The sequence below is a fragment of the Onychomys torridus genome, chromosome 8 (genome assembly GCF_903995425.1).
Source record: "Onychomys torridus chromosome 8, mOncTor1.1, whole genome shotgun sequence".
NCBI lineage: Eukaryota > Metazoa > Chordata > Mammalia > Rodentia > Cricetidae > Onychomys > Onychomys torridus.
In genome coordinates this window covers 78,736,961-78,764,615 of record NC_050450.1, presented here as the reverse complement: position 1 = coordinate 78,764,615, position 27,655 = coordinate 78,736,961, and the positions used below count along the sequence as shown (strand labels likewise).

At 41.5% G+C, this 27,655-nt stretch overlaps 1 protein-coding gene across 4 annotated transcripts in view; it reads left to right on the top strand.

The window, feature by feature from the left end:
• Positions 1–27,655, top strand: part of Stxbp4 (syntaxin binding protein 4) — a 158,232-nt gene that overhangs the window by 122,562 nt on the left and 8,015 nt on the right. For all 4 annotated transcript variants that reach the window (XM_036196284.1, XM_036196283.1, XM_036196285.1 and 1 more), the window contains one exon: positions 14,326–14,383. In XM_036196284.1, coding sequence (XP_036052177.1) covers positions 14,326–14,383 — 58 coding nt within the window. The remainder of the gene's footprint in view (positions 1–14,325; positions 14,384–27,655) is intronic.

Sequence of the window (27,655 nt, the reverse complement as noted above, 5' to 3'; positions counted from 1 at the left end):
GGGAGACTTTTAATGACTGATTCTATTTCCTTAGGGGCTATTGCACTATTTAAATGGTTTATCTGCTCTTGATTTAATTTAGGAATGTGGTTCCTATCCAGAAAATTATCCATTTCTTTTAGATTTTCCAGTTTTGTGGAGTAGAGGTTTTTGAAGTATTGACCTGATGATTCTCTGGATTTCCTCATTGTCTGTTGTTATGTCTCCCTTTTCATTTCTGATTTTGTTAATTTGGATGCTCTCTCTCTGTCTTTTGTTTAGTTTGGATAAGGGCTTGTCTATCTTCTTGATCTTCTCAAAGAACCAACTCTTTGTTTATTAATCCTTTGTATTCTCTTAATTTCTATTTTATTGATTTCAGCTCTCAATTTGATAATTTCCTGGCATCTGTTCCTCCTGGGAGACTTTGCTTCTTCCTGTTCAAGAGCTTTCAGGTGTGCTGTCAAGTCACTAGCGTGAGATTTCTCCAGCTTCTTTATGTGGGCATTTAGTGCTATGAATTTCCCTCTTAGCACTGCTTTCATAGTGTCCCATAAGTTTGGGTATGTGGTGTATTCATTTTCATTGATCTCTAGGAAGTCTTTAATTTCTTTCTTTATTTCTTCCTAAACCCATTGGTGATTCAGTTGAGCATTATTCAGTTTCCATGAGATTGTAGGTTTTCTGTAGTTTTTTGTGTTGTTGAAATCTAACTTTAAACAATGGTGGTCCAATAGAACAAAGGAGGTTATTCCAATTGTTTTGTATTTGTTAAGATTTGCTTTATGGCCAAGTATGTGGTCAATTTTAGAGAAGGTTCCATGGGGGGCTGAGAAGAAGGTATATTCTTTTTTGTTTGGGTGGAATGTTCTGTAGATATCGATTAAATCCATTTGAGTCATAACATCAGTTAAGTCCATTATTTCTCTGTTAAGTTTCAATTTGGCAGATCTGTCCAGAGGTGAAAGTGGGTGTTGAAGTCTTCCACTATTAATATGCGGGCTTTTTATTTGTGATTTAAGCTTTAGTAATGTTTCTTTTACATATGTGGGTGCCCTTGTGTTTGGGGCATAAATGTTCAGAATTGAAACTTCATTTTGGTGGATCTTTCCTGCGATGAGTATGTAATGTCCTTCATCATCTCTTTTGATTGATTTTAGTTTGAAGTCTATTTTGCTGGATATTAGGATGGCTACACCAGCTTGCTTCTTAAGACCATTTGATTGGAATGTCTTTTCCCAGCCTTTTATTCTTAGGAGGTATCTATCTTTGAATTTGAGGTGTGTTTCTTGTATGCAGCAGAATGATGGGTCCTATTTTCATATCCATTCTGTTAGTCTGTGTCTTTTTATAGGTGAATTAAGTCCATTGATATTAATGGATATTAATGACCAGTGATTGTTCATTCCTGTTATTATTTTTATTTTTTGGTGATAGTGTGTGTGTACTTCTCTTCTTTGGGGTTTACTGCTGTGGTGTTATCTACTGCCTGTTTTTTCGAGGGTGTATCTGACTTCCTTAGGTTGGAATTTTCCTTCTAGTGCTTTCTGTAGGACTGGGTTTGTGGATAAGTATTGTTTAAATCTGGTTTTGTCTTAAAAGGTCTTGTTCACTCCATCTATGATGATTGAAAGTTTTGCTGGGTATATTAGTCTAGGCTGGCATCCATGGTCTCTTAGTGTCTGCATTATATCTGTCCAGGCCCTTCTGGCTTTCAAAGTCTCCATTGAGAACTCGGGTGTTATTCTGATGGGTTTGCCTTTATAAGTCACTTGGCCTTTTTCCTTTGCTGCCCTTACTATACTTTCTTTATTCTGTACGTTTAGTTGTTTAATTATTATGTGGCAAGGGGACTTTTTTGGGGGGTCTAGTCTGTTTGGTGTTCTATAAGCTTCTTGTATCTTCATAGGCATTTCCTTCTTTAAGTTGGGAAAGTTTTCTTCTATGATCTTGTTAAATATATTTTCTGTGCCTTTGGGTTGGTATTCTTCTCCTTCCTCTATCCCTATTATTCATAGGTTTGGTCTTTTCATGGTGTCCCAAATTTCTTGGACATTTTGTGTCATGACTTTGTTGGTTTTAGTGTTTTCTTTGACTGATGCATCTATTTCTTCAAACGTATCTTCAACACCAGAGATCCTCTTCCATCTCTTGCATTCTGTTGGTTATACTTGCATCTGAAGTTCCTATTTGTTTACTCAGATTTTCTATTTCCAGCATTCCTTCTGCTAGTGTCTTCTTCATTTTTTTCCTATTTCCCTCTTCAGGTCTTAGACTGTCTCCCTTCCTTTTTCATGATTTTCTTTCAGGGACTTATTGTTTTCTTCTGCTTTATTTTCCTTTCCTCTAGTTTTTTATAGCATTCTTCCCATTTTTTTGTTTGTCTGTTCCCCCACTTTATTTTTTATTTCTTCTATATAAGGGTCTAGCCACTTCATGATGTTATTTATAAGGTTGTTTTCTTCTTCTTCCATTCCATGAATTTCAGGTCTAGCTGTTGGAGAAGGGCTAGGTTCTGGTGATGCTGTATTGCTCTTTATTTTGTTGTACGTTCTTCTGCTTTGACATCTGCCCATCTCCTTGTGGATTCGTTCTTGGTCTTATCAGTGTACTTGGTCCAGACAGAGCTGACAGATTTAGGGAATCTCTCTCCAGTCCAGATGGGAGCTCTGGTCCAGATGAGAGTGCTGGCTGGCTGGGAGCTGGGGGGCTGGACTCTGAGTCTCAGGAAGACCCTGGGGTCTCCTTATCTTGTCCAGATGGGAGCGCCTCTTGTCCAGATGGAAGTTCCGGGACAGGATGGAAGCTCTGGCCCAGATGGGAGTTCCGGGGAGAATGGGGGCTGGCGATCTGGTCCAGATGGGAGTTCTCTGATCCAGCTGGGAGTTCCCAGGATGGAAGTTGGGGGCTAGTCTCTGAGTTTCCAGAAGTGGCTGGGGTCTCCTGCAGATGGGTGTGGGGGCAGGGTGTGGAGGTTGTAGGGTCCACCAAAGGGTCTTGGAGAAGAGGAACCTTCCCGGTGGGGATGGGCGTCCTGCCCTATGACCAGAACCTGGGGCCCAGTTGGGCAGGTCTTCCCTGGAGTGTCTGGTGCCCAGGGCTGGGACCCAGGTGCAGGCCTCTCTGGGTGTGACCCTAGGCACTCACTCACTTCTTGTCCAGATGAGAGTTCCGGGGCCAATAGTAGCTGGGGGCTGGTCTCTGAGTCTCAGGAAGTGGCTCGGGTCTTGGGCAGATGGGTGTGGGGGCAGGGTGTGGAGACTGCAGGGTCTGCTTGCAGTCTTGGAAAGGGGGAGCCTTCCGCAGGGCCTGCCAAATGGCCAGAAACTAGCCACATAGTTTCTTTCAGTGACATGTCTCTTCCTGGGGACAAACACAGAAGGTCCCCTTCCCTGGAAGTAACATATGAGCACTTCAGTAGACAGGATTCTAAGGCAGCCCTTCAAATTCCTGGCTCCTGGCAAATACGCATGTACACACTAGTCACAGAACTAGTAGCCTAAGTGTACCTCTGACGGGGTCCTGTGTGTAATTACTTAACCTTGCAACAAAGAAGTTCCCCTTGTGGATGTGATCTCCACAAGCTTTTAAGATCTAGATATTGGAGCCTTGGAATTCCATTGAAGTATAAGGCTAGTCTGAAGGTTGAAGGAGTCATATAGCAAGCAGTGCTCACCTCTTCTAGGCCTGACAAAACAGGTTTGGGGCAGCTCATGTCCTATAACTACAAATTTTATTCTTTCAATAACATATTAACTTAGAAGCACAAAATTTCCTAGTTTATACAGAAAAAGTCTCCCCCAGGCAGTATTTTCATTTCTGTCCTATAATGCTTTGAGCAAAGAACCAAGTCATACCCTGCTACAGATCCCTCCCATGGAGCTCTGTGCTGATACATGTGTGTGCTACCTTTGAGAGAGTTTGCTATGCAAGAGGGAAAAACTAAAGAAGTATGCACAGGAAGCATATTTTCTTAAAGGATGATTTTCAAAATAGTTTTTGAATTATCTCTTTTTTCATACTTGAGTTTGGAGAATCTGATGTGGTGTGCTCTCAGATGGAGAGAAGGCAATAGATGGTGACACTCAGTAGAGATACTCGAATAGTCTTCTTAGCATTTTAACTAGTTAACCTGTCTTCTTGGATAAGTTCACCTCTACATAGTTACTCTCCGACAGCCTGTTGGCTGCGGAAGACTCCGCCTGTCTGTTTGGACTACCCACCATGTTGTTGTTACTCCTCAACAGAGACAGTGAAGCTTGCTGAAGAGCAACATTTAATCCCTACTCAGCAAACAAGTTTCCCTGAAGGGAACTAGAAGGAGAATGCGCAGTTATCCAGGCGTCTTCCCCTTGCCCTGAGTAGACCCACTAACTCATGTTCAGCAGCCACTCATCCCTTCATATCTCCATTATGCTAATGAAACAGTATTTTTAAAGGAATCTTGCTTATCTTTGTAAAAAATTAGAACCAGACCTGGTGGTGCATGCCTCTAATCCCAGCACTTAGGAGACAGATAAATGTGAATGTGTTCAAGAATAGCCTGATTTTATATGACTTCCAGGCCAGCCTGGGCTTAAAAAAAGACCTGCCTTAGAGAGAGAGAGAGAGAGAGAGAGAGAGAGAGAGAGAGAGAGAGAGAGAGAGAATTAGAATTGAAACCTCCACCTTTCCCCTTCAGCTCTGTAATCTGTAAAGAGGAAACTGTCAACTCATAAGAAAAGAATACAGATCATTGAGTACACCCTTATAGTGCCATTTTTAAATTCTCATCTTGATTTAGCACTCTTTCAACACCTTTTTCTAACATCCTCTCCTCTCATCTTGTGTCTGATTAAATAGTAGGTGTTTGTATTACCATAGACATTTGGCATAGTAAACATTGATACCTTAATTCAGCAAATAGCAATTAAAAATCATATATGTGCACAATACTCTTGGCAGTGGGGCGGGGAATGGAAACAAGGGGGGTTGGGAAAGAAGGAAAGCTGGTTAAGGCAGCTAATGAGTGCCAGAGGTGGCAGAGAGGGCTGTTTTATATTGACTGATCAGGAAAACACCACTGTCTCAATGACAACTAAACCAGCCCCTGAAGGAAGTGGCAGAGCAAGCTATGGATGTGGGTGGGTACAGCTCTCTGGGCTGTTAGCCATTACTGCTCTTTACACTAATCAAGTCAGACGAGTTGACTGGTCATGAGCAAAACTTGTCAGAACAGGAAGAATTCGAAAGTACCTTTTAATCCCTTTACTAGCCTGTCTCTTTAGGCTGGTTATACAGAATGAGGTCACATGCCTTTGCCAGGAAAACTGCAACAATCCTTATACTGAGTTTGGCCAATGCATAGTATAAAGTCGGCTGGATATTACTGGTTTTAAGCAAAGCAAACCCAAATCTCCAGGTGGCTCCCCTAACATTGAGTAAATGCCCAGGGACAACTGTGAGTAACCTTCTACGTTCTCACATACAGTCTTGGGCGTGGGATGAGAGTGAACAGTTAGAAGAAAGTGCCCCGGCCAGCGGGATTTCAAGGGGGGTGACCCACCTGTGGGAGAGAATGAAAGGGAAGGGGACACAAGAGACCGCAGCAAGACAGTATTCTGATCAAGCCACCAATCTTTATTTCTCTCCACATGGCTTATATAGCATAAGAGGAGAAGGGGCAGAAGGAGGGAAAGGGAAAAGGGGCATGTAGAACATGGAAGGGGTGCAAGACGTGTGAGGCAGATAGTGCAACTTCGAGATGTTGGCTAAGGTCGCTGGTCAGGGGCAGTTTATTCTGTTGCTAGGCTACCTGACCCTGGAATGCTCTTTATGTTCAGTTGTCATGGCACCTGACTGTGGGATGTTCTCTTATCTTTGGAGGCCTCTGGTTACTGCTCTGGGAAGGGACTTATGACTTGTTCTCTGGTCTAGCTAGTACTTTCCATGGTTCATGCTTGGTTCCTGACATCTTGGTCCCTAACAAGAAAGGACACTCAAGCTGGCTTGCCAGGCATCAGCATGTAGAAGTTCAAGATGCTGGACCCTAACAGGCAGTAAGTTCTAGGAAAATGAAAGGGAAATGTGGAAAATGGGTGCTAGCCTTCTCGCCCTCCACTTTAACTGCCTATTATTTTAGAATATCTTTATTTGCCAAAAGAAGTGACACCTACCCAAGGAGGATTATAGGCAACCAGGTTGCTTATGAGTATATATATTTTCAGTGTTTTCCCTTCCGTGTATCATAGTCTTTCTTGGATGGATGTGTGGCTTCTAATTTGAATAATGTAACATCTGCATTGACATCTATAGGTGCAAATTCTTCTCCCTGCTCCCCAGACAAGGGCAATATGTAACCAAATCACAGATGCAAAATCATGCCTACTGTGGAAGCATTTATACAAGTCTAACAATCAGGAGCACTTAAAGCACAGTTCTGAAACTTAGATGGTTCTTTTGGAAATTATTTCCTTAGAAATTTTTTTTGCCCTTGAAATACTGAATTATCTGGTTATTTATAGGTCACAACCATCATTTAGTATAATAGATTTCTCTTTCATAGGAAAATTAAGTGTAGTTCTTTAAAATTGGCATCACAGTTTAGACCTACAAATTTACTTGAACAATCCTAAAATCTAACAAAAATGACTAAAATAGACCATTTTGTCCCTGAGCATAGAATCTAGTTCATTTCCACCTAAAAAATTATTACTTGGCACAGTAAAGGATAGCTTGGGATGTTGGGGATTCTCTTTCTCTTCTTGTTCTAGTGAGTTAAGAAGAAGTATTAGTTAATCTGTTTGCTGTTGGCTGTTGGCGAAGCAGAGGCCAAGGCTATGCAAACAGACTAATACTTTAGTGACTGAGTGCCATTGCCAGGGTGTCAGGTGGCACATGATCAGACAGGGATTGCATCACTTACTAGCAACATAACAGTGAAGCAGAGACTGTAATCCCCTACACTGAGGAAAGGATTGTGGGAAAAGTATGACTTCCTCTTAATCAAACTTGCCCCATGGGTATTGAAGTTTCTCCTGTGTTAGATGTCTGCATGACATCAGTAGAGTCCTGGGAAATGAGGAAGCTCCTGTTTTGTTGCTATTAATAATAATGGCCTCCTTTTGCATATGATTGTATCATTATATATTAACTAATAATAGTCTCATGATTACTCCACAAGCTAGTGGGATAGCTGTGATCATTACTCATATAAATGAGAAAGCCAAGGCCCTGCACAGTTATTACCGTGTTCTTCAACTTTGACTCAAAAGCAGTGCCTATGGATTTAGATTTTCTGATTCGAAATCAATTGAAAATTTCTTGAATGGGATGGATGTCATAATCTTTAGTGAAGCTTTGCCTACTTAGTTCAGAATCTCTCCCTCCCTCCCTCCCTCCCTCTCACTCTCCCTCCCCTTACCTCCTCCCTTTCTTTCCTGCCTGGGATGTCCCATGGCATAGTGGAGTCTCCTTGAGCTGATGAGGACACTAGAGCTTTGCAGATTAACTGGAGACTCCTGCAGTGTGGCCCCTTGTCAGTGTCAGCTTCCCTCCTCTGACTCTATTCCAGCTCCTGCCCTTCTCCATTCGGATCCTTCCCCTCAGTTCCTTTTGTCAGGGTTTCTGTGCCCTCCTTCCCAAGCCCCTTCAAGTTCACAGTGAATCTTGGCAGCAAGAGTGCCCTGTTGACTCGCTCAGACCTCACATCTCCCCAGCTTACTACACATTGATCGTCCTCACCAAGGCTGTCTACTCCTCCACCTCCCAATCCCTGTGTCTTCTCTCTCCGTTGAAAGGCTATGGTCCATTATTTCAGTCTTTCTCACAATCCCCTAAACTCACTTGGCCTTCTTTCTTTACACCACACCATTTAACAAGATTCCAAGCCTCAATAAATGAAACCACCCACATTCTGCATGGGATATACAAACAAAAGCATTGCTGTATTTTAATACACACTCTTATACCCCATAGGTAAATATGGCTCTCACCCTATTGCCTGTAGCTCTTCATCTAGGATTGGGCCTTGTGAAATTTCCACCATCCCCAATGCCATGTCAACTGGTGTTATTGTTATGCAGGTCTTGTTTATGCAGCCACACTCTTGAGATATCATGGGTACAGCATCCCTGTCAAGTCTTGGGGGCCAAGAGCTGTTTCAGGAGGACAAGTGTGCTTGTGTTTAGGGCTCCCAGAAGTGCTAAGTTATAATGGTCCATAATCACATCATGCACACTTAAAAACAGGTTAGAATCTATTGCTTTTTTGGCCATGTTCCTGGCAGCTCTTCCTCTCCCTTGCTCTGTCAAGAAAGAGTGTGTACACTTTCTCTCCTTGCAAGGCTTACTTTCCCTTGAAATTCAGTCAGGTAAAAAATTTGGGCTCTGTAGATCTAATTTTTTTTTTTTTTTTTTAGATTATGTAGCCTTTTCCCAAGTATAATGGGGCAGCGTTCCCTTGCAGCATCTTCATCCTCAATGGGAGCAGGTCTTCTCTTGTTAGGAAACTGCCAGTTCAAGGTCGCCTGCTCTACATAGCTGAGGCTATGAGACCCTGTCTCAGAAAGGGAGCGAGGGAGAGGGAAGGGAAGAGGAGAAGAGAGGAGAGGGAGTCCCAGACAATCCTGCTGCAGCATGCAGATCACGGTGTAATAATGTTTACAGCAGAATCTTTCCACAGTTGTGTGGAGGCAGCAGGTCCCTCAGTCCTCAAAGTGCCAGGCCTCCACCACAGGCCTCATGACTGTTCCAGCTACCTAGAGTCTTCATCCCCAGGTCTGCACTTTCCCCGGCTTCCACTCAGCACTGCAGCCTCTGGGAAACCCCTGCTGACCTTTCCTCACTACTTTGCAGTTCTTCCTGTCTGTCTGTACTGCATCAGTCTCTCACACTATCTGAAACTCTTTGAACTGCCTGAACTGACTTTTGTTAATGTGCTTGTGTATGATTGGGGGCGTGGGGGGGGGGGGGGAGTATTGTTTGGGTTTTGTTTTGTTTTGTATGTAAGAGCTTTTGTTTATATTTGAGACATGGTCTCATATAGGTGTTGCCATGCATGACTTTAAACTGTTTCTCTCTATATATCTCTCCAGTGTTGGGATTGTAGGTATGCACCAGCACATCCAGCACCTGTTCACGAAATGCTGTCTATCAGAGCCAGGGCTTTGTACAGGCTAGGCAAATACTCCACTGACTGAGGTACATCCTCATCCTTTTTTTTTTTTTTTTTTTTTTTTTTTTTTGTATGTGGAGCTGAGGAAAGCTCTGTGAGATCAAGGTGCATGTTTATTTTCCATCGTTATTATATTGAACACCAGGGCAAACATCTGAACACATAATAATTCATAAATATTTAATAAATTAGTATGTGGGCCAAACATAACAAAGAGAATCTGTGGTGACGAATGGACTAGGGAAATAGAAAGGAAATCATTTTGTGTGGAAACATGATGAGTTTGAATTTGGATATGTTGAGTTGTAGGTGACAGCCAGGAATCTAAGTTCAATATGTTCCAGACTTTCACTCTGGCAAGATATTCATGCAGATTTTAGAGTCATCACCATGAAGTTTGGGATTAGAAACAGATGATCTCTGGTGGAAAGAATGTTATGTGAGAACTCAGACAAACACTTCCAATCAGAAACAATTGCAGGTGTTTTAAAATATATATATGAAAAGGAAGAATTAGAAGCAGCGTATATTTACATGTGAAGATTTTGTAACTATACAACTCTTTCCTTATTTGTAACAATAATGATTATTTCAAGGTACTTATATTCTGTTATAATTACTTCCAAATCATCATTATGAAGAAATAAAATCATTACCATTGGAAAACCGAGTATCTCATAATCATGTATGCTTGTGAATACCAAAAGAGCTTTTTTGTATGAAGTAGGCTATTTGTATGTCTGTCTTTAAATTAGACAGTGATTGTGTTTCTATTACTTAGATATCACGGGGAGATTAATTACTGTCAGCTTAGTCTCCAGTTCTGTTTACAGATGATGTTAAGATGATTAAAACAAAAATCTTTGGTCTTTTAAAAAATAAGCACTTGCTTTTTTCAGGGTAGAGAATGCCATTTTCATTTTTATTAGTTTTGTTATTTGACCATTTTATACATTGTATATAATAAATTCTGATTGCTCTCTCCCCCACACTATCTCTTGATTCCCTCTTCTTATCAATACCCCTCCCCCTTCCCTATGAGTCCTTTCTTATAATCATAACTTTGGGGGTGGTTTTCTGACCTATTTTGTTTAAAAGTAGGGCCATTTGTATTATCACTGGATTGAAATTATCCAGTGGAGCCAGATGGGGTCATCAGTGGGTATACAACAGAAGGCAGTGATACCCCCTTCCCTGTCTATCTTAGAAAATAGCTCAGCAATGAAGGGTAGGGTTCCCTGAGCCCCTCCTCCATCCGACTGTGCATGGCCATGCTTTTTTTTTTTTTTTTTTTTTTTTTTCTTTATTTGGTTTTTTAGACAAGGTTTCTCTGTGTACTTTTGGTGTCTGTCCTGGATCTCACTCTGTAGATCAGGCTGGCCTCTAACTCACAGAGATCTGCCTGGCTCTACCCCTAAGTCCTGGGATTAAAGGTGTGCACCACTTCCGCCTGGCTGGATGGGCCATTCTTATGCAGACCCAGTGCAAGTATCCACAGCTGCCATGAGTTTCTTGCTGTAATGGCTATGTCTTTCCTAGAAAACAACTTTCTTTTTTTTTCTTTTTATTAAGAGATTTTCTATTCATTTTACATATCAACCACAGATTTCCCTCTCCTCCCTCCTCCCCCCCCCCCCGCCAGCCTTCCCCCAACACACCCCCCATTCCCATCTCCTCCAAGGCAAGGTCTCCCCTGGGGAGTCAGCAGAGCCTAGAACATTCAGTTGAGGCAGGTCCAAGCCCCTCCTCCCTGTACCAAGGCTGCGCAAAGTGTCTCAGTGTAGGCATTAGATTCCAAAAAGCCAGCTGATGCACCAAGGACAGGTCTGGTCCCACTGCTTGGGGGCCCCCTAAACAGTTCAAGCTAAACAGCTGTCTCACTTATCCAGAAGGCCTGGTCCAGTTCCATGGGGCTCCTCAGCTATTGGTTCACAGTTCATGTGTTTCTGCTAGTTTGGCTATTTGTCCCTGTGCTTTTTCCAATCATGGTCTCAATATCTCTTGCTCATATGATCCCTCCTTTCTCTCATCTATTAGACTCCTGGAGCTCCACCTAGGGCTTGACCATGGATCTTTGCATCTGCTTCCATCAGTCACTGGATGAGGGTTCTATCATGACAGTTGGGGTTTTTGGCCATCTGATCACCAGAGTAGGTCAGCTCAGGCACCCTCTTGACCATTGCCAGTAGTCTATGGTGAAGTCATCTTTGTGGATTTCTGGGGACCTCTCTAGCACTCTGCTTCTTCCTATTCCCATGGTGTCTTCGTATATCATGGTATCTCTTTCCTTGTTCTCCCACTCTGTTCCTGATCCAGCTAGAACCTCCCATACCCCTAAGCTCTCTTCCCCCCAACCCTCGCCCTCCATTACTTCCCCTCACCCCCAGTTTGCTCATGTAGATCTTATCCATTTCTCTGTTGCTGGGCGATCCCTGTATTTTTTCTTAGGGTCCTCTTTACTAGCTAACCTCCCTGGAGTTGTGAGTTGCTTTACATCTTGTATCCACTTACGAGTAAGTACATACCATGTTTGTCTTTCTGGGTCTGGGTTACCTCACTCAGGATGATATTTTCTAGTTCTATCCATTTGCTTGCAAACCTCATGATGTCATTGTTTTTCTCTGCTGAGTAGTACTCCATTGTGTATACATACCATATTTTCTTTATCTATTCTTCAGTTGAAGGGCATCTAGGTTGTTTCCAGGTTCTGGCTTTTGCAAATAATGTTGCTATAAACATAGTTGAGCATGTGTCCTTGTGGTATGATTGAGCATTCCTTGGGTATATGCCCAAGAGTGGTATAGCTGGGTCTTGAGGGAGATGGATTCCCAATTTTCTGAGAAGAAAACAACTTTCTGTAGCTCCTCTTCCATTCTTCCAGCTCTTGCATTCTTTCTACCATCTTTCCTCAATATTCCTGGAATCTTAATGAGGTAGTATAAATATGTCTTCTTTAGGACTGAGAAAATGAATTCTCAATCAACTCAATTTTAAACGGAACTCATGATTAAAAGACACAATGTTGGGCCTGCCAAGGTGGCTTGGTGGGTAAAAGGGTTTCCCATGCAAGTTTAATGACCTGAGTTCAGCCTCTAGAACCCACATAAAGGTGGAAGGAGATAATTCCACAAAGTTGACCTCTGACCCCCAATATGTGCTGTGTGTACAAGCCCACACACACATGTATCCTGCACACACACACTCATGATGATAAAGTCTAAAACGTTTTAATAAAATGTACCTCTTCTATTTTATTAAAGAATGCCTGTGACTTGAAAAATTGGAGAAACAGATGGAATTGTACCAATCAAACAATTCATCCAACAAATAAAAACCTTAGTCACATTAGGACAGCTTTTTGATTTCCCAGTGTTTGCAATTTTACCCAAAAACTAATCAGAGGGTTTCTGTCATATAAGCAAGGCCCTTATAGTCATCAGTCTTCCTTGTAGGCAAAGGGACTCATCATTGTCAGATGAAACTATCTATTTTTTTTTAATATGGAGAAAGTGTAAAGACAAAAGTAAGTCAACTCAGTCTTGTAGGACAGCAGCATGTATCATGGCTGATCAGTGGACATGAAAGAACACATGCACAGGAAGTCACTTCCTGTGTCACAGGATGTCACTCCCAGAGTTTTGCTTATACTGAGTTCTCAGAAGCTCTGAGTACTACTAAAAGTAGGAACATACATTCATTCATGAAGAAAGGATAGAGACCCAAGATGGCCTTGTTGATATATGGAAGAGACAGTTATAAAATTTTGGCCCACAGTCTTGGACTGGACTCAGTATAAAGTCTTTCATTTGTAGCACGCGCACACACACACACACACACACACACACACACACACACGCACGCACACATACACACATGCACATGCACATACAATAATAGCCTCTTCTCAAAGAAATATATTCTCTAATAATTAAATGGGAGTGAGGTAAAGTTTTATTTCATCCATGTTGTTGCTTCCTTACAATCTCCCCCTTGCTGATATTTAGAGGAATGAAAGTCAAGTATTTGTTGTAGAGGCTCAGTTACATCCCACAACAGTCGCTGCCTGAGTAATGCAGCCTTTTTTTAATGTATTCATGTATTTTATACCTATCAAAAGAGCTGTGATAACCTAATGTCATAGAACTTGTTAGAAAGGTCAATTAAAATTTTTAGCAATAGCAATATATAAGACATAACTCAGTGAAAGAGCAGAATGGGTAAAAACCATTGCAGTCTAAAGAGATGCCACCAACAATCCAGATGTAAGAAAATATGGCAGCCCAGTCCACTGACATAGACCTATGGTTCCAACTAGTCAGGAGACTGAATTAAGTGTTTAAGGCCAGCCTGGGCTACAGAATTAGTCCATGTCCAACCTATGCAATCTAGTGAGACCCTGTCTCTAAAAAGAAGAGGTTGTACCTCAGTAGTACAATACTTATAAGTGTATGCATAAATGCTGGTTGAAAACTCAGTAAGTGGATAAGGAGAGAGAAAAAGCAGAACTCCTATACAGAATATGCCCCCATGTTGCCTGCTTACTTCATCCCATATCTCTTTTTAGCTAACTATCCTCAATCCCATTACAGAAATGGAAGCTAAGTTTAGCAAATTGTTTGGCCTTTTATGTTTAGTGCACAAAATTCTTAATTAACAAAGTAAAATGCCACCATCCATTGTAAATCACTTTGCTAAACTTTCAGACTTAATAAGGAGTCTTGTCTTGTCCAAAAGCTACTTTCAAACCCCTGCTGATCTGGCACTCATGCCCGATTCCCTGTGGAGCTGAGTGAAAGAATGTAAAGGGAGCCAATTAAAGAAACTTTGAGCCAGAATAGACAAGCAGAGGCCATCTTGTCCATCCTTCTGCCTCCAGGCAGAAACCATCCGCTGCAAACACAGATTTCTGCGTGCGTCCTGCTGACAAAAACGTTCACCACATGTAAATGATAAGTCATAATCCAGTTATTGCTACTAAAGCAGATTGTTAACTGTTCGAGACTTTATTTATTGCGTTGTAAAGATGCTGATTCCCAGAGCTCATCTGAATTGTCCTAATTCTCCCTTTCAAGAAAATAATTTTGTGCAAGAAATGCACTCAGATAATTGTCAACGTGGGGGAGGTTTGTGTCCAGAAAATAAAGTTATCTTCATCATCATATTAAGTGTATTTTTGGTTTCCTTTCACTCTAGGCTTACCTTACGGGTGGGAGGCAGCTTACACAGCAGATGGAATCAAGTACTTCATCAAGTAAGTGCAAGCAGCTCGACCAAGTAAGCAATTTTGCTCACATCTGGAGAGAACCTGGAAGTTGCAGAATAATCAGCAAAACCAAGAAACCCTCTTGGAGGTTACAAAAATTAGAAACAAGAAATGAAGCCTCACCATCTTCATTTCATGTGATTTAAATGCTGATATCAGATGTCACAGGAAGGGGTAAAACCCCTTTAACAACTTCTAGGGAAAGATCCAAAAACTGGAACAGAATTGTGATTTGAACGTGAATGTTGCCTGCCTGAATTCACTTGCAGGATGATATCATTACGGTTCCTGAAAAGTTAATATCTAATTAAAAATCTATTTGTCATTCTCTAAGACAATACCAACAGCAGTCACTGCCTTTAAATGCTGTACAGTATACACAGATCATTTATTCTGAAAATAATGTTTGGTCATTTCTGTTTGCCTGTAGTATTCCTGGACATTAGCAGTGAAATATATAGACTGCATACCTGACATCATGCAACTCATGTGGCCATAAGAAATGACAGACAGTAAATAGTCTAAGATATGAATAGGACAGTATACAAACAGCCCAGATCACAGTGTGGTAGCATTAACCTTGAGGGTATGTGTACCACCCTACCATTTTCCTTAATCTGTAGATGAAGAAAATCAGAAACTTGAGTTGTTGCCAGGAAGTCCACAGCTTCTCTTACCAAGCCAGAGTCAGAAGCAAAGGCTCCTGGCCCAAGACCTTTTCTATTATGCTAGACTGTCACTAACATTGATCTTGAATGCCTGATCAGGAAAAGACTCCCTTGTGTTGGACTGGATAGTTTTTCCCTGAATACAGTTGGCTGTCACATTTCTAAGTTGTTCTGAATAAGTCCTTTGATGTCAGAACCAGTGTTATGAGAATGGCAAGGGGAAACCCACCTCCTGGCTGGGATTTCTAGAAAACCCCTTGTACATCCTTTTAGCAAAAGCTACAAGAGAAATGCCCTTGCTGTCCTTTCAAATGTGCACATACTTTCAAGCAATATGCAGATTTTTGCTTTCCCAAACCTTGTGTCTCTATGTAAGTTCCTATGTCTCTCTTAACTTCAGTTTCTCATCAAACAAGGAGAATATGTTGCTATTGTAGAGTTGCTGATGTTAAGTATCAACTATGTACCCTGGATCCAGGAAGTGACTAATAATTGCTTACCATTATTTTTCTTTTTGGAAAGACTGTCATGTCAAGAAAGCACAAAGCCTGCAAATCATCATCTTAAAAAGATCATAATTCAAAATTCCATATTTGTAAAGATTTAAGGAAGACTTATAGATAACCCTGGTATAGTTTTCATGGCTTGTTTTTTCTTGTTCTGTTTGGTGGGTGATAAAGCAGAAATGCAGTTGATAGCATGAAGTAGTAAAGAGAAGTCTTGGAATCCCATGTGTAGATCACACTCAGTAGCTCACTGCTCACTTCCAGAATCCTTCCCCTTCTGGAGACAAACCTATTCTCTGATACACAGCATTGATCATGTCTGGTTTCTGGAAGAGTTTATGTCCTATAAACTGCTGTATAGATGCTGTATAGATGGTAAAAAAAGGAAATACCATATTGTAATTTGCATCAGGCTTCTGTTGATGTTCAGTGGTCAGGAGCACACTAAGTGTATTTGTCCATACATTATAACATTTAATCCTCTTAATAATGTGGAAAGTAAATACCACAGGGCATCATGTTTATGACATCATGTCATCATGGTACTGTGTTGATGTCAAGCTTCATCTCACCCTCATTCAAGCATCCTAATAAGGACCCCAGAGGAAAGTCATGATCCAAAGAAGGAAAACTGGAATTCTGTATTCAACGGCCTTTGAAAATGTCCAAGTCTATACCCTGTAGAGAGTTGTTCCACCTGAGCTGAGCTATGTCCGACCCATAGCTGAATGGCAGGACCTCACTAGTGCTCTGTGAGAAAAGGGCACTAAGGGCAGAGTTGCCCATAACACAGGAAAAAACAGACCTAGATATAGCCAGCCAGAGAATCAGTTTGTCTCACTGGTCCCCAACTGGATGAGCCACTGGACCTTAGAAAGTGGAACAACTTTTAAGCTGAACTTCTACTACAAAAATGAATAGAGCACATAAGAGAGGACCTAAACAAATAAACAAACAAATAAATAAATAGCCAGCGATCTCTGGGCACTCCAAAATCTAGCTCGATTCCTATGAAAGGAATAGAAAGAGTGGACATTTACCCAGCCTCCTTTGCTCCACTCAGAAAACAGTCCAAAGTGTGTTCTGGAAGCTCATCCGTTCTTTTCATTGACCTTAAACATGCTGTAGGAGGAAGGCAAAAAAAAAAAAAAGAGAGAGAGAGAGAGGGAGAAGACAGATTTCTTTTCCAAAGGGCATGGGTGGGTCTCATTGTCACATCACTGCAGCGGAAGAGACTGTCAAAGAGGCTAAACTCAGCAAGGTTACCCTCAATGAAACTGCAGGGTCCAGACACAGAGCCAGTGTTCTCTGGCTCCAGAACCACCCCCGCACACACATTGGGCTGCATCACTCCATCTCCCTTGCTTTAAGGTCACTTGGTGAGAGGTGACAAGAAGGACATTTTAAGCAGATGTTGACTTAGGTAGAATGTTATACTTTGTCCATTTGAAAGTAGCAGGACTTGCTTCTAAGAACAAGTAGTGGCGTTCTGTAGATTGGAGGGTCGAAGAGTGAAAATAAGAGACTCTAACTCTATGCCAGCCCCAGCCTCCTGGAAGAGTAGAATGCTTGCTGAGTTAGGTCTTCCTTTCCAAAACTGTGACCCTGTTCTTCAACAAGATGGATTTCAGTCTATCTGTCATACCCATGTTATATTTTTATATGTGTTATGTCCCTACCTTCTTGTAGGAAGCCTATTGAACAAAATTGTTATGAGCACCCATCACTAAACAGATACAGTGAATTTTGCAGGGATTCTTAGGCTCCTCACTACAACAGAGACTCAGCGCATCTCTCACTGACCTGGATGTGCCCATCTGTCTCTTCATCTTCACTACATTATTCTCTTGTTTCACTACAGAAGCCACCCTCTTTCCCAGAAGTGGTTTGTTTGAAGTATTATAAGGCCATATGCAGACTGATTTGAATTGCTCATCAATAGACTTTAAATATGGGTCTGCAGGGGTCCTCATGCAAGTCAAGGGCATCATTCTGGGGCAGGTGGCTCTGATTGCAAAAGAAAGCCTTCTAATGTCAGGAGAGAGAGAGACAGAGATAGACAGACAGACAGACAGACAGACACACACACACACACACACACACACACACACAAGAGAGAGGGGGGAGAGAGAGAGAATAGCTACTTAACATATGTGTGCTTTAATTTCCACTCTATAAAGTCCTTGCCCCACCCCAAAAAAATTTTCCCTCACTGTCTGACATCTTGATGGGGTTTCTGCATGGTTCTTAAGCACAGTTAAGGCTGATCCCAGATAAGCAACACATACACAAGCCTACTGATATTTTCAGAAATATTAAGTTACTGATTTGTTTTCATTTTCATTTCACCCCAGCCAAATTTTTGGGCCTGGGCAGCCCATTTAATCTTTTGAGGGAGGAGTGGTTCATTTATAGGTAGATGACACTTTTCAGGCAATAAATAACTTCACTTTAAAAGAATGACTAAAATTACCCTCCCAAGACTCTGGGGGAGATGATGGTCTGCATACATATGATCTCCTGACAGAAATTGGCACCTGTCACTGTCATCCCAGAAATGGAACTGTTACATCTGATGGAAGCCAAGCCTCAGGCAAGGCAATGACTGTCAGTGCTGCCTCGAGAATGCCCAGGCACTTATGATCCTTGTAGAGTATTTCTGTCCATCCACATGACCATTACACTTCTATTAATACTGTGTCATCTACTTAAGTTCTGACAAGGAGAAGAGAACTTCTTGCCCACCTGTGTAAATATGAGTAATTGGTATTGGCATCACTAGAGTCCCTGTTTCATAGAATCAACAGACATGTGCTTCTGTGTGTATGCATATATGCATGTAGGCATACTCACTTGCTATATAAATAAATATGTAAATCTACACACATATATTTGTATAAAATATAGCATTGCATTCTGGGAAAAGGGTTTTTTCCCTGTAAGAAAGTTGTAGCATCCTTAAACCTAATGATAAAATGGCCAACACTTTAAGCATGCTGTAATGAAATTATTTGGATGGATGGCCATTTTTCCACCTGACTTCCTTTTTGTTTATTTGGTTTTTATTTTATTTTACCATGGATAAGGTGGGGCACATGCATGCTGTATTACATGTGTGGAGATTGGAGGACAACTTTTCCAGGTCTTTCTTTGGGATACCAGCTACCAAATAATGACACAGAGACTTCTTATTAATTATGAAAGCTTGGCCTTAGCTTAGGCTTGTCCCCAGCAAGCTCTTAAAACTTAAATTAACCCATTTATATTAATCTGCATTCTGCCACATGGCTCATTACCTCTCCTCAATTCTGTATGCCTGACTTCCTCTGCATCTTGCTGATGAATCTCCTGCCTCTCAGACTCTTCCCGAGTTCCTCTCTCACCCTGGCACTTCCGCCTCTCCTTTCCGCCTCACTATTGGCCATTCAGCTCTTTATTAAACCACTCAGAAGGTGCCTTAGGCAGGTGAGGTGAAACAGAGACACATCTTCACACAGTGTGATCAGATATCCCACAACGGAGTTAGTTGCTTCCTTCTGGTTTTTTGAGGCAGTGTCTCTTGTTTCTGAACCTGTCTCTTTCTCCAATCTGACCATTGAGATTGCAGGGGTGAGCCGCTGTATCTGGCTCTGTTATGTGGGTTCCAGGGGTTGAACTCAGGTTATCAGTCTTGTCAGTAGGCACATTTATCTGAACTTTATCCATGGAACCATCTCCCAGCCCATCTACAAGCTCCTTTTCATTCTCATGAAGTCATGTACTATAAAGTTTATTGGAGTTTTTTTGGTATGATTCTACTTTAGAATTGCACATACATTTGACATGTGTCATATATGACAAATTACTATGAGTTCTGCTGATAAAACCAAATTTGTTATAAATTGGATGTAGCTACTAATTGATTTCATTATACTTGTTTATCTTTATATAAGAAGATTTGAATTCACTGCTGTCAATGATCATTAAATCTCTATTTCTGCATTATAAATTTTCTCCAATGTTTGAAGCTTAAAACAATGCACATTTATTTTTTCAACCAGTTTTATAGAGTCCCAACAGTACAAGGGTGGCATCACTAGCTTGCTCTGGCACACTTGTCCTCGCCTCCTTCTCCTCTCTCCTCTGCTCCATCTCTCTATCTATCTATCTATCTATCTATCTATCTATCTATCTTTCTCTCTCTCTGGATCTCTCATGGAACTGTCAAACTGTTAAAAGGGCTGGGAAATGAAGCATAGCTTAGCAGGCTCCCTAGAATACTTGCACCGAACACACTCACGATGCTGTTGGCAGGATGCCCCTGTTCCTCACCATGCCTCAGGCATTAGGGAGACAGGGTTATTCTCAACAGAACAACAGTCTTTCCCTAGAGCAAGAGATAAGAGACACTCAGACAAATGCTGCAGAGTGTCTTCTATGGTATATTCGCCATCATATCTGCCACAAGCTATTGGTCACAAGGACCAACCTGGTGCAGTGTAGGAGCAATGACCTAGGTGAACAAGTAATATAGAAATCTTAATATCAGATACTTGCTTTTAATACCAAATTAAACTCCTAGCTTGTACCCACCAAGCTATCTTGCTGGCCTATATTTATAGAATTTAAAAGAATAGAAAACACAAAATGAACAATTTGACGTTCTCAAGTCTTAGACCCTAACTCTTTTGCAAATAGGTATTATCCTAAGCGACAGTAACGCAAGCAGAAACAAGGAGATGGGGGAGGGAAGGAAAGAGAAGAAGTGTGGCTTCTGGTTGGAAATTTAAACAAAACAGAACAAAACACTACTCATTTTTGCTTTATAAATCCTTGGCAGATTATTTCAGCTTCCCTTCAGTGGACAGTGTCAGGAGTTCCCTCCCACCCCAAGGCCTCGAGAATGAACTGTTTTGCTTCCTTTTCAGTGAATAAGGTGGTGGCCACTGACAGACCAATATTACCTGTGCTTCATCTGCTAAGAGGTCAGGACAGGTTTTATGCCACTGACCTCATGGCTTATGAGAATGTTTTGAAGCTCCCTGGGGATTTCTGCATGTGTAAGAATCAGGTCTACCATAACGAGTGCACAGAGACCTATAGTGGGAAATGTGGGCCTTCCCGAATGGCTTTCTCAAACCACTTCTTCCAAGGAATAAGTGGTGAGGCCTGAAATAGTCTGAATCCGATAGGGAGATCTTCTACCTGAGCTGAGCTCTCCAGCAGTACATCTTAACCCAAAGCTGAGTGGCAGGGCCCAACTATCTCTGTGATAACCATTAGAAGTAATCATGGCCTGGCACAGAGCAGAGCATGTGTGGGGACTAAAGTTGAAATGGATGAATATTGTTGACAAGCTGAAGAAGCCATTGAAGGGAAGAGAGGGTATGTGATAGGCTTGGATTTTAACATTGGCACCACCACGTTTGAGAGTGACCTGGTAGGTTATTTCAGTCCCTCTGTTATCGTGATTCCTACCTAAAAACAAGGAGTGTTTGAGAATTGGATGCACCCGGAGATGTGAAGCCCCTGGCAAAATCCTTGCTGCAGGGTAAGTGCTGAGCAGACGTCACCTTCCCATGCCATCCCCACTCTGCTGCTATATGCCAGAGAAGGATTTTTAAATGACAACATTTGTGCAGCTGCAAAGAGAAGACAGCAGCCAACACCTACATTTGCACTGCTCTCTGGCCAGTCAACACCCCTGGGATGGGAGCAGAAAGGCTGCATTGCTCACAAGCCCAAGACAACTTGCCCAGGATTTTCTATAAATACCCACAAAGAGGTGTAGGAATATGAAGCGCTGGAGAAGAAATTGTCATTTAACTGAAAGGCCAGCCAGCTGGCTTGGGTTGTTCAGGATGGCAGAGCCCCTAAAATGAATAAAACATCTAGATCTATATGCCCAGCACCCAGCTCTGCCCCCACTTAGCCGATGACAGGTACAGCTTCACCTAAGCATATTTTCCCAGTGTTACATTCCCTGAGAGCACATGACTACTCTGGACTCATCACTTTTCTGGGTTTGTTCTTCTTTTATCCCGGTTTAGAATGGTCTCTGCCTCCATGACCCTCCTTTTTAGATTTGTTTACCAAATACTGAATTTTTTCATCAAAACTTCATCCACTGCGTTTGGTTGCTGCATTAGTGTGCTAATGTAAGGAAACACCACAGACAAGGAGTTTAAACAGCAAAGATGTTTCTCACAGCTATGAGTGCCAAAGTCTGAAGTATGAGCAGGACTGCAATCCTTCTCACTCTGTCCTTTTATGGCATCTCTCTCTCTCTCTCTCTCTCTCTCTCTCTCTCTCTCTCTCTCTCTCTCTCCCTCCCTCCCTCCCTCCCTCCCTCCCTCTCTCTCTCTCTCTCTTTCTCTTTGTTTCTCTGTGTCTATGTATCTGTGTATGAGAGAGAGAGGGAGAGAGAGAGCTCTCTATTGTCTCTCTTATCACCTGAACCCTGAGCAGAGGTCCCTTCAAGCCAGTAGTCACATCCCTCTGACCTCCTCTAATGCTTCATACCTTTCCCTGCACACAGTCTCCAAAAGCAGGGCTTTTGGTGAATCTTTTTAGGCCATGGCATTGTCCCCAAGTCAATTTTCCCTTAATTTAGTCCTTTCCCTCACTGGGGCTTGAACCCCAGTTCCATGGCAATAAGCAAGCACTGAATTACATCTCCAGCTCCTCTTACCTGTCAGTTTGACACACGGTCCTGCTATATTGCCCAGGCTGGCCTTGAACTGGTGATCTTCCTATCTTAGCCTCCCCAGTACCTGGGATTACAGGCTTGTGCCAAGACCTGGCTGTCTTACCTTAGTCTCTGTCGGATCTAGTCTTGCTGATACTTGCCTAGCTTTGCACAAGTTACAGGACGTTCCCCTAGCTCGTATCTTTTCCTGTAGGTGCTACTCTGCAGAAGAAGCAGTCAAGGAAACCCCAGGTTCGGAGAAGCCCAGAACCTGTCTGTGACAGTGTTAGGTTCCTTTGTAAAGGGAGTTAAGGTTCCTGATGAGCTGACCCTAAGCAGAGCTTGCCCTCCTCAGTCCAGTCTGACCTTGTGAGCCCTTAACAATGGGGGAAAGAGGCAGAAGAATCAGATAAGGACATGCAATGATGGAAGTAGAGGATGTTGCCCGCTTTGAAGATGGGTGCCGTGTGCCTAAGACTGTGGGAGGCCTTCATAAGCTGGAGAAACAAGGGGATGATTCTCCCCTTGAGCCCCAGAAGGGATTGTAGCCAAATGCTAATGTCTTCAGTGCATCCCAGTAGGACCCACGTCAGACTTCTGATCATTAGCCAGTAAATGTAAGTCATTGTTAAGTCACCAAATTTTTGGTGATAAATTATTGCAATAGAAAATCATACAGGGGTGTGAGAGAGAGGTGAGAAGGACCTGTCTAAATGTATATAGAAATGTGTCAGGCCTAGAGCAAGGGCACTAACACATGTTATCTTTTAAACTATTGAGGAAGGTGTTATATGTCACAGAGGTTGAAAAACTGAAATTCAGGGTATATATAACTTCTCAGAATTTCATGTACAAGTTGGAGTTGTCTACAGATGTGCCAATAGGAAAGAGTGATTGGTGCCTACATCTCAGTCCCAGGCCTGCTTCTGTGTAACTTTGTACAGAGCACCCTAGAAGCCTCGACTTTGTCAACTGTAGAAATTGTAGAGAAAAGTAATGTTTATGAGATTTTTATGAAAAGTAAATAGAGAAAAATACCAAAGAACATGCAAACTGGAAAATGCTTATCTGACAGAAAGTCATGTCCAACTGCCTCATCCTGGAACATCTCTTTGGGGTTTTGCTTTGTGAGATGTGATTTCTGTGTAGCCTACACAGGCCTTGAACTCACAGTCCTCTAGTCTCAACCTCCCAGTGCTGGGACAGCAGGGATGCACCACCACATCAACTTGAAGCCTGCATCTAATCTGTGATCTCATATCAAGGGGGCTTCAGTGGTCTCTTTGGATCACAGCTAGACCTTGGTGATGGATATCAGCATTTATGGCTAAGTAAAATCTCTGTCTGGCAGTGGAGGCCTTTGAGGTCTAGAACATGGATGGAGTTTATTTGATGGCTTCAGAGGCTGAGAAATCCCAGTGTGGTGGTATGAAGGCTTAGGCAGATCATTTATCATCACTGTAATCTTTGGTAACATTGTAACATTTTGTACTCTAGTGGTTAAAACAAAATTTTTTGGTTTTTTGAGACAGGGTTTGCCCCTTTCCTGGAACTCACTTGGTAGACCAGGCTGGCTTCAAACTCACAGAGATCTGCCTGGCTCTGCCTCCCAAGTGCTGGGATCAAAGGCGTGCACCACCACCACCTGGCTTTTTCTGTTTTGTTTTGTTTTTTGTTTTTTTGTTGTTTTTTGTGGGTTTTTTTTTTTTTTGGTGATTTTTTTTTAACTAAGGATTGCATTCATTTACAATGAACAATTAAATCTTAAAGTCTGAGATTCTAATAAGTTTACTTAGACCACTGGCTTTTAGAAAATAAACTCTAGCCCAAATTATTTAAATTACCATACAATTTTAATGCTTGCCCCCAAATTAATGAATAGATTTTGCAAGTCGATTGGAATGAGACTATTGGTAAGGAGAAATAGCAATGCTAATTATTTGGTGATGTTGGTTTATTTGGATGACTCTAATTTCCCTGATAATGCTCAATTTCTGTAAACACACATAAACCACTTAGGGGAAATCCACATCATTATCACATTTGAGGATTACCTGATCCTCAATTATAAATCAGCTAGTCTACAGTTGTGTGTTCATCCTCCATGATGTGACTACAGTAGTAATCAGAGGGTTTATAGTGATGCATTGCCTCAAGCATACGCTGACGCCACTCATGGTACGTGGATACAGCTATGAAGAGATGGGAAAGGCAGACATGGCCCTGTCCTGTTGAAGCCAGCAGCCTAGTGGGCACAGATAAGATACATGACAACAGAGTATTACTGCTTGGAAAGCACAAAGCCTCTGAGTCGAGCTTCACACAAACTTTTTATTTTCTCAGTTGCTCACATAACATTTTTCATGAATTTCATAGGAAAGAATTTTTTAAAGACATAATAGCTTTACATACATAATCTATGATCATTGAATTAATCCTTTGATTAATTTCATTTTGCAAAGCTGAAGAGCCCCTCTCTGGAGGTCACTTATCCATCCCAGAGTCTCATCACATATTGCTATGGAAACTAGCCTGGATACAGAGGGCTTGAACATAATGGTTAAATTCTCAGAAGTCATTAGTTGGATCTGGGTGCTGGCTCTGCTATGTGCCAGCCCTATGATCAGGAGTAAACTCTGCCTCCTTCTCAGATTCATTTCCTCCAATTGGTTCACCCACCTGGTCACACTTGCAAAGCAATATTTAAAGCTCATGGACCAGCTGAGATTTTTCTTTTTCTTTCTTTCTTTCTTTTGTTTTAATCATCATTAAATTGAGTATTTTTGCCAGGAATTTTCTTTCAGTATTCATCTTTTAGTAGTCTAGTAACAGTGAATTTTCTACTGTTACACACACACACACACACACACACACACACACACACACACACACACACGTTTAGATTCCTGTAAACAATTTTATATCTAAGACTTAAAGATGTTTTCATTAATTGAATCTTAATATTGGATATCTGTTATATTTTGCATAGGAGTATCATAAACACAGAATAAAAAATAAATTCTAATTTATTCCCTTTAAAGCAAATATTCTTTTAAGTATAACTCTTTTGCTGTCATTAATACTGCATTTTGTAGCCACTTAGAAATTTCTCTAGTACTTCAACATTACTGGGTCCTGAAACAAATTATATTAAGAAGTCTTGCCTATTTTTACTCTCTCTCTCTCTCTCTCTCTCTCTATATATATATATATATATATATATATAAAGTTATATTGGAAATTTATTACCTTTGGTTCATTATCCTGCAACTTTGTCTTAGGCATGATAAAATCATCCAGGCAAGTCTTTTTATCTGGCAGTGACACAGAGCCCTGGCCGCAATGGAGAATGAACAAGGGACATCTTTCACCATCACAGATAAGAACAGATTTCTGTAAAGCTTTTGCACTTTTTGTGTTTAAGTCACTTTTTTCTAGAGACTGTCCTTATTTTTTATTTTGAAAGAAATAAATTTGCTTTTCTTTTTGAAAGAACACATTTTGATCCTCTAGCTAAGAGGTAAGAAACATAAGGAGGGTAATTATAATGGATTTAAATAATTCACTTAACATTTCTTTGCCAATAAAATAGAGCATGTTCTCTTGGGCTTTTTTAAAATAAACTCTACAATATGTCTTTCAGTTTACTAATATTACTTTTAAAAACACGCAGCACTGGCAGTCTACAGCTCCATAGCTATTGATTCCCAACAACAGATCTGGCAACTGCTCAAAACAAATGGCCTTTCAGATTTTCAAATACATCTGAATGACTGTTGATGACTCCCCAAATCAGGTCAGATGCAGTATCTCTGCAGAAACATTTGCCAGGGATACTGTGTGTTCAGATGAGGACTTTTTTGTGTCTCGTAGTTAGCTTCATTTATCTACCAGCCCGCTAAATTTTTCATTCTGAACAGCAAAATCTCCCTTTATGAACCGTGAGGTCTTTATTAATTAAACAGAGTAGTCAGCTGGACTGATTTATTCTCCATCCTTAGTTGAATTGCCAAACACACAAATCGGGGGGGGGGGGGGGAGTATTTCTAATACTAGAATGTTCTCCAAGCCAGTAAATCTAGGATTATCTCATCATACTGATTATGTCAAAGAGCATTAGCCACAGTGCTCACTAAGACATAAAATTGAATGGTGGACTCAAGACTGGCTCCAGCACTGTATGCAGAATTCCAAGGTGTTCTTGCACTAATCAAAAAGCTCTAAGTATCAATAAAACTAGCTGTGATCATTTCTTGAACGTGTGTTCTTTGTCAAGCCCTTTACACACGCCACCTGGGCCTCAGAAGTTCTGTTTCATGGGTTCTGATCATTTTGTATTATTTTGTTTCCAAAGATCCAATTGTAGACTTTGAGGCACCAAAAGCCTTTCTTTGTTGCCTTCGTTTTATTTTTCCAGTAAACAGTTACAGGTATTACATGTTTGGTATTTAGAGATGTGTGTGTGTGTGTGTGTGTGTGTATTTCTTTACCAGTGAAATCAAGCTATTATCTTAGGCATCTATCTTTGCAGAAAACTATATTATAAACATAAGATTAGTCAAACAAATATAAATTCCAGTATGCAAAATATGTTATAGTATGACCTTTGAGTGAGGTCATATTTTGCATTAAAGTCTTGATGATTCTTGGGAGTTTCCCTTGTACCAAGTTTCTACCTGACCCTGAACTACCCCACATCAAGACATCTCTTTCATTACTCTCCTCCTCTAATCCTCCCCCAACCTGATCCCTCATGTTCCCCTCCCCACCCACCCCAGTTTACCCAGGAGATTTCTTCTATTTCCCCTTCCCAGGGAGATCCGTGTATCTTTCTTTGGGCCCTCCTTGTTACCTATCCTACTCTGGGGCTGTGGATTGTAGCATGGTTCTCCTTTACTTTATAGATAATAACCACTTATGAGTGAGTACATACCATGTTTGTCTTTCTGGGTCTGGGTTACCTCACTCAGGATGATTTTTTTTTCAAATTCCATCTACAAGGATGGCCCAGCTAAGACGCCTAGCAGTAGTGGATAGGTAGCCTAAACAGGCCATATACTGTAATCAGATTGGTGACTACCCTCATTGTCATCAGAGAGCCTTTGTCCAGTAACTGATGGAAGCACATGCAGAGATTCACAGCCAAGCATTGGGCCCAGCTCTGGGAATCCTGTTGGTGAGAGGGAAGAAGGGTTTTATGAGCCAGGTCATCACAAGGGAACCCACAAAGACAACTAACCTGGGCTCATAGGTGCTCACAGACACTGGACTAACACCTAAGGAGACCACATAGGACTGACCTAGGCCCTCTACATCTGTGTGACAGTTGTGTAGCTTGGTCCACTTGGGGGAGTTCTAGCAGTGGGAGGGAGCAGGGGCTGTCCCTGGTGCTTCAGCAGGCTTTGGGGAACCTACTCCT